Raw genomic sequence first — 14098 nt, forward strand, 5'->3', positions numbered from 1 at the left:
AGCTCTTCCTGAGAATTCACTGCACATAGTGATTTCTTCATTTCAGGCGAATTCAGCACTATGCACACAAGAACTAGGTTTGTTTTCTGTATGCTAACTAGTGAGTGCAGTAAATATTTCTCTAACAGTGAGTTTGATGCCATATGCTTTAAAGGGACACTGAGGAGAGCACTATTAATATATTTTTTATAGCAAAATCCGATAGTTCGGCATGTCATGGCTTTGTTGCCACTTGGCCGGCAGCGAAAAATGCATTTATTTCTAAGAGATTTGGATTCGAAGTTGAAAAGGTTTTTCCCGCCGCTGTGATTCAAACTTGGGATTCGGCTATGACGACAGAGGACTAAGTGACGTGAAACATGACGTGACATGACGTGATGCAGACTCCGTGATTTCTGGCGGCCAGCAGTACGGCTTAGCAGCAGCCGAAAAGAAAGCTACCGCCGGCCGCACGTTGAAGGCATCTATCGGCTATTGCGGCCGTCGCTACAGTTGCTTCGCTTACGTTTGCACCGGCGTTTTGCGAGCGTTACGATGGATCTCGTTCTCGAAGTCGTCAACGAAGTTCTCGCAAATAGACACCTTTAGCATACCGTGTACCTTGATACCGCTAGCGGAATACCGGGAGCCCGCCTAACGCCGGCGAGCAGGCGCTGATTGGTCCCGATGCTTCAGGCGAGCGCGTAGCTGCCCGGCACGTGGCGCCATCTGGCGACGTCAAGGAGATTTGCGCATGCATTGCCTGTGCCTCAGTGATTTGTGCTTCTCGTGTCCTAGCGTTGCTAGAACCATTGGTTCTAGCAACACTGTTTTGTTATATGACGTCATGACGCTTGTACTTGCGAGTTTGGCCTGTGGCGGCGATACCTGTATTTTGGTTCTTGCTCTTTTCTACGTTACAAGAGCTTTGTTGTCAGTATGAGTGGCGTTTTTGTAATCAGGAGCTGGTATTCTGTCGATACAAGCCAACTTCAATTTCTCCTCAGTGTCCCTTTAACGTAGTAGTTACTCAAATGATTTCATCGTATTAATCATATTATACGAGGTTAACTGTCAGCTCTCTTAGGTGCGTTTACGTGCGATTGCAGCTGCAGTCGTTGGAACATTCGATGCGAGGTCCAAGCCGGAAGCCATTGGAGGATTCGAGCGAGAAGGTCCTGGCCTTTCTGAACCAGCTTGCGGTGATGGACGCCGAGACCCTGGCCTGCATTGGCTCGTGGTCCCAGCTTGGATTTGACTGGGAACAGCAGACGGCCTTACTGCCACGAGTGATGGCGTGTGTCCGTAAACCGGAGCTCTGCGGACCAGCCACCGAGGTGCTGACCACCATTGCCGGACATCCGGACCTTCACAAGTGGGTGCTTTGGTTGGGATGTTTTGGGTAAAGCATATTGTTCTTGACCTGCCGCTGCGGCTCAGTGGTTTTGTTATTCGGGTGGTGATCCCAAGGTTGCCAGACTGAATCCCGGCCACGGCGGCATTGCATTTTAATGGAGGCAAAATGAAAAAACGCCTGCAAGGTGTGAAATGACGACATATGTTAAAGTACCCATGGGGTCTAGAATAACCCGGACCCCTCCACTGTGGAGTCCCTCATAGTAGCCCATGCATTCATTTGGGACGTTAAACGCTACATTTTACAATTTTTGCAATATCTGTTGTGAGCTCGAGATTTTAGGTTTGCTTTCATTCGAGGAACAGTGGGGACAAAGTCATGCAGTTATTCTTGTCACTAAAAAATTGTTTCTTCGGCTCTCTCTGGCTACGCTGACATTTGTGCGGCAGCAAAAAGACTCGTTTATCGCTGAGAAAATTGTTTTAAAAGTCTTTGTGCCAGTCAGTTAGAACTCCTGACATCCGTACCGGAAAGGATAGGACTACTGATTGCCTCAGTTTGGAAATGAATGGCAGCAGGTCTCTGGGATCCAGGCTCAAAGATTGGTGTCAACATGTATTTTACTTACAAAATCGACCAGAGATGGCGACACGTGTATGTTTTTTTTTGTGTGTGTGATCTTTTCTCATTTATAAAAACCTTTGTTTTTGGTGCATTATATTACCCATCCCAAAAATAACGCCATTGTTTTCGATTCAGGTGCAATACATTCAGATTCAGTGCCATTTAGTGTCATGTTGGGTGCTGAGAAACCAGTTTGACACTTTATGGAGCACATAAGGCACAGCGAAAACATTGCACAATATTTGTAAATGAGTTCGGTATGAACAACATTCAGGATTATTCCAGTTTTAGATAGCTGCTGATGACGATGTTGAATTTTAATGGCACTAGGATAGGGCCACAAAACTGCCCTAATTTGTTTTGATTTAAGTAAACTTCTCAAGGCATGTCGATTCGCCTACCACTCCACATGTATAGGAGACATTTGCAAAACCCTTATTGCAGTACATTTAGGAAGCCAGGTGAATGAGAGAAACTGTTGCTAATTACAAATTAATTACCATGTTTCTTTTCTTATTTTATGCCAGCAAGAACTGTTTTAATGAAAGCAGCCTTTTACTGAGGAGATACAATGCCAAATAATTTAGGACCAAGAGAGCTGACAGGCTGGATAAATTGGAAGGATAAACTGACTGACTGTATTGTCAGTGCTTGTTGGTCCTGGTTTTTTGAAATTAATTATAAAGATGAAATTGTAATGCATGAGATGGCTTCTTATCCTCATCAGTACCTTATGTTAATAATGATTTAGGTAATGCCAAGCACTGGCTTGGTTTCATGTTTTGTCTACGTAGCTTTGTCGTGTTGTTGGTGGTACGCTACTTTTTACGTGTAACTGGCCTATGTGAAGCAATGCTTGTCATAGGAACATTCACAATGCCTTTAATACTTTGGCTTGGATATGTCTTTATTTTGTGTTCTTACTTAGTGGAAATTTGCGCTTTTTCTGCAGGTACCGAAAGTTTTTGTCGGATATGGTGGAACGGGTGGTGCAGCTGGAAGATGTCATCGTGGAAAGGTTGTCCTCAGATGACACGGTTAGTTTTTTTGCCCATTTTTTGATTGGTATTAAAGAGATAACCTACTGACTTTTATCGGTTATATTTTCTTTGTGGCAGTTGAAAACTCCTTGCCCAAATAAACACACACCAGTCTGTGGGGCTGAGAAAACTTAAAGTGCAATTTTTCAGTGTGGGAATGTCTCTTTCCCATGGTAGGCGGTATCTGCAAACCCTGACAAATGCGGTGGGCAGTGCAATTCTTGTGACAGCAATGACTGTGACATTGAAAAAAAAAAAAACATAAACACCTAGAGTATCTTCTAACAACAGTAAGTGTGTATGGTACTCAGTCCTATTCATAATTTAGTATATCTGCTCCATGCGACTATCAGGAGAGCTGTGAAGTTTGAACGCAGCACGGTGGCTATCATCGGCTCTGACCCGACTTTCTTTGTCGATTGAAAATATAAATTCCTGGTAAAACTGTGAGTTCTTGTCTTGTTACTGTCCTCAGAGAGAACGACTGACAAGAATGTGTCAATATTTCTGTACTGGTCTTGGACAGTAGACTGTCTCATAATTTTTCTTGCTGTCACTGCTACACTGTCGTTGAAATGTTCTGGTCCAGGAAAAGTCTCATCAGACAAATTCTCTCACATCGTGAAGGTGAAAAAAAAATTTCGTTTTTGTTTTAATCTCGGATAATTCGAAGAAATTGTCTGAAGTCTTCAATCAACGCAAGTTGATTGTGTGAATTGGCCGTTCAGTTTGTAAGGACAAATCGATTGTTCAAATTGTCTGTTGCTTGGATCTACTCCGGCTTGGGGGATTCCCCTAAATATTTGACCAACACTGTTCCCACTTCGAGTTATTGATCAATTCGCTCTCTCCCTACCATAAGATTGCCGTCCCGGTTAGCTCAGTTGGTAGAGCGACTGCTCCGATGGAGTGGTGGTCTCGGGTTCGAACCCCGGACCAGGAAGAATTTTTCTTTAACTACGAAGTTTCTGAGAAAGCTGTGTAGCTTTCCTTTGTAACTGTATGGCTGCGCTCGGGTGGATGTCAATGAGCAATTACTCCCTTATTACAAATCGACTCCACCTTGGGGGTGTCCCCTAAAAACATTTGACCAGCTTGGATGACATTTGGTGTGTATTCTTTATTAACTTATTTATGTATTTTTATTTTTTTTTAGTAGGCTATTTGTTATTGTTCAAGAAACTTTTTGGCTAATGCTCTCTTGTGGTGCTGCTCGCCATCGCAGGATTCCTGTGGCCAGCTGTGCAGGCTGCTTGTTGAGATTGTGGACTGCCACGCCCACAGACTGGTCTCAATGCTGCTGGAGTCTGAGCCGGACAACAAGGCCACAATTATCAAGCTCCTGGAGCTCCTGCTGGTGAGTCCGTTTCGGTCCTCAAGGTGGGACAAGCAGGCAGGGACGTCTTGAGAATGACTACTGCTAGTTGTTTCAGCCGCCACGGTGGCTCAGTGGTTACGGCGCTCGGCTGCTGACTCGAAAGACGCAGGTTCGAATCCCATCTGTGGCGGCTGAATTTCGATGGAGGAGAAATTCTAGAGGCCCGTGTGCTGTGCGATGTCAGTGCACGTGAAAGAACCCCAGGTGGTCGAAATCTCCGGAGCCCTCCACTACGGCGTCTCTCATAGCCTTAGTCGCTTTGGGACGTTAAACCCCATCAACCAAACCAAACCGACTACTACTAGGTCTCAACCGTCACGGTGACTTGTGGGCAAAGACGCAGGTTCGATCCCATCCGTGGCGGTTGAATTTCGATGGAGGCGAAATTCTAGAGGCCCGTGTACTGTGTGATGTCAGTGCGCGTTATTAAAGCACCCCAGGTGCATAAAGCACCCCAGGTGGTTGAAATTTCCGGAGCCCTTCACTACGGCGTCCCTCGTAGCCTGAGCCGCTTTGGGACGTTAAAACCACCCCCCCCGAACCAAACTTCTAGGTTTCATTAGAAAAAAAAAAGAGAAATGCTTGTTGTCCACCTCTTTTTGTAAAACGCGCCACAGGGACAGAAGTTGCATGATTGTTGGCTATGTTATGTGTGTGTGTGAACAATGCAGCTTATGCTCTGTAATTGGGTTGACTGGTCTGGTTCATCCTATTGACAGCTCTGTGCTCTCTTTCGTGCACAGGATGGTAGTAGTATGTGAAAGGGGGAATGCCAACTGGATCACGTTGCAGTTAAAAGCTGCTGATGCGGACACTTGCTGTTACTTTGACAGCAAAACTCTGCATGCTGAATCATTGGCTCTGTGTGTCCTGCACGCATTAACCCTTTGTTCGGTGCATTAGCTACTTATGTGTAAAGTCGTTTTTTTTTTTCGCATCTTTTGGAGAGAGGGTAGAAATCAGCCACTATTTTGTTTAGCTTGAAATTGGCTATAAATTGTTTTTCTTTTGCAGTGATTTTCTTCTTTTTTGTGTGTTTGGAGGGGCGGGTATTTTTGTGAGCAAAAATAAATGGCTATCCTATCCGCTTTTGTTTTGTTTGAGGATAATGGTAGCTCCCATGTCATACGTTCAGGTTCTTTTCTTTGGCAAGTGCCATTTTCTTTCGGGGTGCCTATTGGTAGAAGCTGGGCATAACATGGTGATGCCTGGGATGCAAAAACCGTGTACAGTATCATTCTGCCCCTCGAACAAAACCACTATGGAACATTCCTGATATCTGGTGTAACAGTTCTGTGAAAGTAGTTTGATTTTACCCCCAGTGATTACTTTGATATTTTTACTACCCTAAGCCAAGGCTTTACAAACACACACACAGCAGAATTTCTCTGGATGGTGGAGGTGGTGCTTCTGGGGGGGGCAGCTATTTTTGCCGTTGCTTCTTTGAATTCAAATTTGCTGTTAATTTTTCATTCCGATGATGCTTGGGCTTACAGTGGGTGGAGGCCTTATGGAGCATAGAGGTAGGTGGGTCAATGGTGGGTGGCGTTACTGAATGGTTGAAGGGTGAATGGCACCTCTGAGGGGTGCAGGTGGGTGGGAGTGAGGTGGATCGAGGGTGGCTGGTGGGCAGTGCTGCCTCTGCACAGGCCTTGCAATGGCTACCCAGACCAGCATTTTTGAGAGTTAGAGTAGCGCTGCAGTTAAAAATTTAGTTGGTAATGTGAAATTTAAGCGCAGCTCTTCACACGCCACCTTCCGGTTGTCCATTCCTACGCTCTCGCCGTGGCATGCAGTAGCAGACCGAAATGCCATCTGCCGCGGCATAACACTCCTCCTGATAGGTGGTGCATTATGCTGGAGACGACTGCAACTCAGAATGCAGGAGCGGACGCTTAAGAGCTGCGTCCTAAGACCATTAAACCCACCATCGCATCGGTGAAAAACTATGGTTTTTACCCCTTGCAAGCAAGAGGCTGAGTGCATGTCCTGCTAGTACAGTCGAACCTCGTTATAACAAACATGGATACAACGAATTATCGGATATAACGAAGTGAAGGAAAAGTTTGGTTGGGCATGCTTTATTTCTATGGGAGTTCATCTGTATAACGAGATGAAAAATTCAAAATTTGACACTGTATCGGTTATAACGAAGCAGTTTTTGTATTCACGGGGCTCAAAATGCGCAAACAAGTAGGAAAAAATCTCAAAACACGCTAAATTTTGATCTTTTGAAGCGCGCACACCTAAAAGTGTTTGAATCACACGCGCTTCCGCACGCGACGCCATCTAGGGAGAGCGAATGAATCTAGCATCAACGGCTGCCTAGCACGCGACTGGCACGTGATCGAACCGACGCCCGCTCCCCGGCCACCCCCGCCATCGCAATTTCCGACCCGCGCGCGCTATCTCTGCAGTTCAATCTGTAGACGCCGTCGCGGAACGCGTCTTAACAAACAGCAGTTTCGCTTGAAACGAAGATAAAGGTATTAAGGGCAGTTGACAGATATTAGTGTGGGCTTAAAAAAATAAATAAGAAAAAAGTGCCCTGCCCGCACCGCGGGAGCAAGGAAAAGTCATTGCCGCGGACTTCGGTGTTGCGCCTAGCACTCTTATCTATCTAGATAAGATGGTTATCTTGAGCGCAAGGCAGAAGATTGCAAACGCCCACTCTGCAGGCGCTGTGAAGAATGACAGCAAGACAGGATGTTGAAGATGCCTTGTTTGCATGGTTCAAGGACGTTATAGTGCGTAACCTGCCTGTGTCTGGTGCCGTCCTTCAAATGAAGGCGAGAAGTCTCACTTCCGTCAGAGGCCACAATGATTTTCATGCAAGCAGTGGCTGGCTGCAGCGATTTAATGACCGCCATCGGATTGCTTGCCACGTCTTGTCTGGCGAAGAAGCAGCCGTTGTCGCCGAGAACTGCGAGAAGTAGGCAGAAAGCTTCCGCATGCAACTGGGAGGCAAGCGGACAATTTCAGCAAGACGACATGGCGTCAGCTGGCGGTTCCAAACGTTACGTTCGAGGCATTCATCTGTGCAGATGACAACTTGGCTGTGGCGCCCGAACTGACCGACCAAGAAATTGCTGATCAGGTGGTTTCTGCAGATGATGCTAGAAACAGCGATGCATGTGAATATGGCGAAGTGCGAGCTCTCAGCAGCGCCGAGGCCGCTGACATGGCCAGGAAGTTGAGGGGGTACCTCGAGAACCTACCTGTGGCCAAATCAGCTGACATCGGGAAAGCGCTGCTCTGTGTTGATTTCGTCGAGAAATATAACCTGTCAAATAGTGTGAAGTGCCACCAAACGGAGATTACGTCGTTTTTTAAATAAATCAGTTTTTGCACCTGGCCATGCATCCCGATTTGTGAGTTCGCTCTTGCTTTCCAGTACGAAATGCAAGGCGAGGTTTCATATGCTTATACCACGCGTTAAATTCAAAAATAGTGCATTTTTTCAACCCTGTGCTGTCCATCTTAAAGTACTCTTTACTTGGGTTTATTAGCGACCTTTTCTGCGGGAATTTTAGTGCATACTTTTATAACGAATATTGGATATAACGAATGAATTTCTGTGCAAAATGCGACTTCATTATAACGAGGTTGGACTGTACCAGATGTGGTCACTGCAGTTAAAGCCTAAACCAATTGGCGGTAATGATGCCACGGATACTGTATTAGTTTGTGCATATCTCTAGAGGTGCATATCTGCCCCTGCTTCATGAATGTCATGCTTCATCTTTGCGTTGTGAGCAACTTGCTTGTACGAGGGGTTAACCCGACGCTTCACTTCACTCGACGCATCCTTAATAGCTAGTGGCTGTTGCTTGACTGCGACGTCCCCCCCTGCAGAGGTGCACTGGGACGCCTCGGCAGTACCCAATCGAAGAGACGTGGAGCCGGCACACCTTGCCGGCATGGCACAGCGTCCAGGACGCGGTCTCCTCGTTTGACGGGTCCCAGCGAGAGTCCCTGCTGCTCCTGCTGCAGCCGGTCTGGCAGAATCTCTTTGAAGCCCTCCTGCGCAAGGCACAGCTGCCCCTGGACGACTCTCACTGGGATTCGGGTATGGATTGACTGGGCTTGGATTCGGGTATGGATTGACTGGTCTTGGATTTGGGCATGGATTGGCTGGGCTTGGCTTTTCATTATGTTTGTGTAGTGGTTTAGTTGTAATGAAAATAAAATGGAATGGAAGGAAAAAGATTGGTGCCGGCCGCTTCACTTTACTATCCAAGATCTTAGCTCTTTCCTTACTGTGCCTCTTCAAATTGTTCGCTTGGAACGATGGCTCGAAATGGCCCATTCTACTCAATATGGGCTGCTTCTGGACAAGTGGTGCTGTTCAGTATGTTTCAAAAGAGCTGTACCTCAATTTCAGATTGTTTTTTTGTCGGGCTTATGAGGCTGTATTTTTTAACTTCCCTTGAAATCTGTCGACGTGGAGCGATCACAGCAAGCACGGTATACAAAGTGGTATCGTCTCGCACCAATGCTGCTCAGCATTGGCAGTGTTCTCACAATTCTCTAGCGTCAACATGGCTTTGTCGATGGAAACAATAGCTTTGTGTTAAAAGATTTTAGTTCGGACAGAGATCACTGCTCCGCCCAGCCAGGACTGTTGACTGTTGTAACTTTCGTTTTCGTTGTTGCCAAGGTGATTCACTGCTTTCCGAGCCTCTTTGAAAGTACCGGGCATGTTCTGAAGACAGGCCGGGGTTCACTTTTGCACTGCACTGCAAAGCACTTCATGCGAGCAGTTGATTTTCGTTTACTGATTGGGAAGTTGAGCATGGAGAGTTCTGTAACTTTGGATACTCGTTTGTGCCATAGGAACACATATAATATGTACATGCTCTAGATTTTTTTATTCTCCTACTTTCTGGCTGAGTACCGTATTTTCCGGTGTATAGGACGCACCCTTGTATAAGACGCACCCGCCATATATGCAGGCTGTCACTGAAAAAGTTAGTATATAAGACGCACCCGTGTATAAGACGCACCCCAATTTACCCAATTAAGCTTAATTAAACATGCTTGTGCGACCATCGCAAAATGCACCGTACCTGTCAGAAGTTCCTAAGCACCGCTAAGTGGTCGAAAAAGGCAACACTCACGAAATACCCGCCCACGTTTTAGCAAAAAAAAAAAGAAAAAAGAATGAAGGAACTCTCCTTATGTCCATAACAACATTTTATATTAGCTTAAGACCTTCGAAGTCTTCATCTTAAGATGCGCTATCAAAAAGCATGCCCATCTCTGGAGACAACTCGGCTAAAACATTCTCTTCTCACTACGTACACGGAGCAAACAAAGTTGCAAAGGGTGACTAAAAGAAACGCCGGCTTGTCTTGACAATGGCGAGAAACGCTATTGTCGCCACCTTTTGGCATTTCACATCACTTTTGCTTGGGGCCTCTGAAACGGCCGCGGGTTTATGATTCCGGAAGTCGTCATCCCCACCGTTTAATAAGTTCACCTAATAAAGTTGCTCTCGGTGGTTCCCGTATTGAAGTATTAACCGTGGTACAACCGCTTATTGGTAGTGATATTTTTTTGGTGAAAAAAGCTTGAACATGAACCTGAGTAATTTCTGAACTCACAAAAAAAAGCAGAAAAAGTCGCATATAAGACGCACCCTTGTATAGGACGCACCAGCAAGATTTTTGAAAAAAAGCCGCGTCTTATATACCGGAAAATACGGTATAATTTAATATTTTTGTGAACTTGAGTCTCTCAAATCTTGCCAATCAAAGATTTTCTTTCTTTGTAAGCACTGCATGTCCTGATTTTTTTCCTTTCAGTCATTAAAAAGATAGCTCTAGTAGCTGCACTGTGACGTGTGGCACTAAAGCAGAATTTTCAAATTTGTGGGTGAATAAATTTTTTATGCACACAGACCTGAAATTGCCCCTTTTCCTATGGTTTGGAAGGAGTTGAGCACCTGATCTGCTTTCGGCAGCAATAAGAGACACAGAGAAGATAGAAAGGTGGAACACGGGTAGGAGAGATAGCGAGAGAAAAATATGTACAGCTGCACACATGCACACACACGCGCACGTGCACACACATGCACGCGCACACACACACACACACACTCTCTCTCTCTCTCTCACTTACACACACATTCACACGCAAATTCACACTAATAAAAAAATATAAACTACTCGTGCATTAGTGTCCTGGCATTGCTCCAAACCACAGATTAGCGATCAGTTGTCCCTATGTAGCTATAATGTACAGTCTTCCCCAAAAGTAACGAAGCAACGAGGTTGTGCAGTGAAGCTCAAAGTCTTTGTAAGGTAAGGAGAACATTTAGAGAACCCTTGTCTTCACCTTCCGAGACTTTTTGAAACCTCAGAGGTGAAGTAAAGGCTGCACTATGTGGCTGATAGACAAACCCCCTTGCCTGTTTACTTTTGGTGAAGGCTGTCTGTTCATTGTAAAAGAAGCCACACTCTTGTCGTGTCTTGTCACTGTGCCTCACATGCATGCTTGCCTGTGCCTCCCTCGTATTACAGTCAAGCCCACTTACAACAATACTGGTTATAACCATATATCGGATATGCCGCCGCGGTGGCTCAGCGGCTATGGTGCTCGGCTGCTGACCCAAAAGACGCGGGTTCGATCCCGGCCGCGGCGGCTAGAATTTCTTTGGAGGAGAAATTCTAGAGGCCCGTGTACTGTGCGATGTCAGTGCACGTTAAAGAACCCCAGGTGGTCGAAATTTCCGGAGCCCTCTACTACGGCGTCTCTCATAGCCTTAGTCGCATTGGGACGTTAAACCCCATAAAGCATAAAGCATATATCGGATATAACAATGGTCAGTCATGGCACCATCAGCTTTGCCATGTGTTCTATGGTAAAATAAACTGCTTATAGCATTGCTGTCAAGGCACATTATTGGTTATAACAATTAAATCTGGTAATTGAGTGTCAACCATTATAGAAAAAAAAACAAGGAAATGCTACAACCACACCAGCAAAACCATGCTTACAACAGAAAAGCGCGCGCGTGTGGGGCCGACGAATGGATTAAGCCGGCGCAGCGACGCCATGAAAGCAAAACAGCCCGTGAATGCGTTCCCCTGAGCAAAAGGCCCATGCAGAGAAGAAAGTAGGGAGCATGATAGGGAGCCTTGGCAGAGCAGTCCATTATTAACATTACTGAGGGGTGCGCCGCTTGCAGAAAAAAATGTGCAGACGCGTTTTTCTTTGTTTTCACACTCTGAGCTATGGCTGACAATGGCAGGACATACGTTGTGCCATCTTCCACTGTTCTTCGCTAACTTCCCCATGGTCCCCACTTCAGAAATTTCACGTGTCCCAGGGGCAGGCGTCAACGCGTCAGGCGAGCTGCTGCATTGCTGCATTGGCTACGTGCACCATGCGTACTCCCAATCAGTCAGTACAGTGCGCGTGCGTGCGTGCAGCCAGCGCGGTTTTTCACTTGTCAGCTGTCACCGCACCCTTAGTTCTGCATGCTTCTTGAATTTCCCGTAAGAATCACTTCCGGAAAGCCGGCTTGATTCCTGTGACATGGAGGTGCGCGAAGCTCCCGGTGGTGCAGTGATGGCAGTGCTTTGGTAATGGGTGAACGGTGAACATTGTTCCGGTTCCCTGAAGTTCGAATTAACGAGCTTTTACAGGCATTAGAACAATCAAAACTCTCCGGGTATTTACTGTCAATAAATGCTGTGAAGTTTGTCATCTTTTCTTTTTTTCGGCACAACCCTGTTATAACAATTATTGGTTATAACAATGGTATTTTCATGGCACTTGAATATTGTTGTAAGTGGGCTTGACTGTACTTGCTACAGGCATAGCTGATGCAATGCGCATTAAAGCGTCAATTTTTTTTTTGCCTTCCAGAAGAGAAAGATGCCTTGCGTTGCTGTCGCCAGGACATCGGAGACTGCATTGTAAGTGCCCCGGGATGATCCAGCGTGGCATGGGCAGTGTCCGTTTAGATGTGTCGATGAATGACACAACTCTCTCCCCTCGCATGATCGCCCAGATGTCAGTGTTCGACATCCTGCGGGAGTCTCTGCTCGCGGCCCTGGGCGCCCACCTGCAGCTGGCCATGCACATGCTCGAGAAGGACGGCAAGGCTTGGCCAGCGGCCGAGGCCTGCCTGCTGGCATTCCAGGCGGTGGCCGAGAATGTCCGGCCCCACCAGGAGCGCTACCTGGGCCCCCAGTTTCAGGCAGCCCTGCCGGGCCTCATGTCCCACCCGCATCTCCAGGCCGCCACTTTGTCCTGCCTCGGCTCCCTCGGCACCTGGCTCCAGTTGGGTGGTCTCTCTCTTTTTGTCCCCAGAACACTTGCACTGCCTGCTCTCAAAGTGTGAAATGCTTTGGACATTCTTCTGACTCGCCGCATTTGGGTCGCATTGAGTCAGAAGACTCCGGTTGAATCCTGGCCGCGGTGATTGCATCTTGATGCAGACAGAACGCAGAGGGCGTCTATGTGCTTTGTGATGTCAAACAGAGAGAGAGAGATAGAGAGAAAGCAACTTAATGAAAGGAAAGGTGGAGAGGTCAGCCAGCGGTAAGGTGACCCTGGCCTGCTATTGTGTACATTAAGGGGGGACACTGGTCTTGAAAAGAAAATTTTTATTAATTTAGTCATAGTTATGAAATTTTAAGGGCACATGTATTTTTTTTTTGCGCTGATTCTAGATATGTCATATAATTTCATGTAAAACAATTCCTTGAGCACTTATGCACTTTTTATGCAAGTATTTTGCAGAGAGTTTTGAAGAAAATTTGCTGCAGGAAACTCGCTGAAATGTATGCCATTGGGTTCTCTTGACACCAAGGAATACAATAAGGGTGAAATTATCATCCTGGCTCTCATAGAACTTGAGTAATAGGGTACTGAAGCTGCCACTTCAGAAACAGGAATACACACTTTCGTTCTCATTTCTGAAGCGACAACTTCAAAACTCTATAACTTAAGTTCTATGACAAGCAGGAAGACAATTTCACCCTTATTGTATTCCTTGGTTTCAAGAGAACCCGATGGCATACATTTCAGCGAGTTTTCCGCAGCAAATTTTCTTCAAAACTCTCCGCAAACTACTAGCATAAAAACTGCATAAGTGCTCAAGGAATTGTTTTACATGAAATTAAATGACATATATAGAATCAGCACACAAAAATACATATTCCCTGAAGATTTCGTAACTGTGACTTCATTAATAAAATTTTTTTTTTTCAAGACCAGTGTCCCCCCCTTAAAAGACACCCAGCTATGGAAAGAAAAATGATAGGTGTAACGGTAAGAGATCCGAAGCTTGCAGAGTGGGTGAGGGAACAAACGCAGGTTAACGACATCCTAGTCGAAATCAAGAGGAAGGAATGGGCTTTGGCAGGGCATGTAATGCGAAGGCAAGATAACCGCTGGTCCTTGAGGGTAACGGAGTGGATTCCAAGAGAAGTCAAGCGTAGCAGGGGTTGGCAGAAAGTTAGGTGGGCGGTTGAGATTAAGTTTCCGGGGATACGGTGGCCGCAACTGGCGAGGGACAGGGCTAATTGGAGAGACATGGGAGAGGCCTTTGCCCTGCAGTGGGCGTAGTCAGGCTGATGATGATGATGAGCTGGTCGAAATTATTCTGTAGCCCTCTACTACAGCGTCCTTCATGGTCCATGTATCGCTTCAAGATGTAAAGCCTTGTATACCATACTAGGGCATTCTTCCTGCATTCATGTAAAG

The 14098-nt window shown here is 46.1% G+C and overlaps 1 protein-coding gene across 1 annotated transcript in view; it reads left to right on the top strand.

The window, feature by feature from the left end:
* cdm (importin-13-like protein cdm) overlaps positions 1 to 14098 on the top strand; it is a 55011-nt gene that overhangs the window by 11843 nt on the left and 29070 nt on the right. The window contains exons 6-11 of the mRNA XM_089547470.1: positions 1089 to 1354; positions 2913 to 2997; positions 4226 to 4357; positions 8234 to 8447; positions 12254 to 12303; positions 12399 to 12670. Of these exons, the coding sequence (XP_089403596.1) occupies positions 1089 to 1354; positions 2913 to 2997; positions 4226 to 4357; positions 8234 to 8447; positions 12254 to 12303; positions 12399 to 12670 (1019 nt within the window). The remainder of the gene's footprint in view (positions 1 to 1088; positions 1355 to 2912; positions 2998 to 4225; positions 4358 to 8233; positions 8448 to 12253; positions 12304 to 12398; positions 12671 to 14098) is intronic.

This window comes from Amblyomma mixtum, chromosome 1, assembly GCF_055824585.1.
Source record: "Amblyomma mixtum isolate Tamu chromosome 1, ASM5582458v1, whole genome shotgun sequence".
NCBI classification, from domain to species: Eukaryota; Metazoa; Arthropoda; class Arachnida; order Ixodida; family Ixodidae; genus Amblyomma; species Amblyomma mixtum.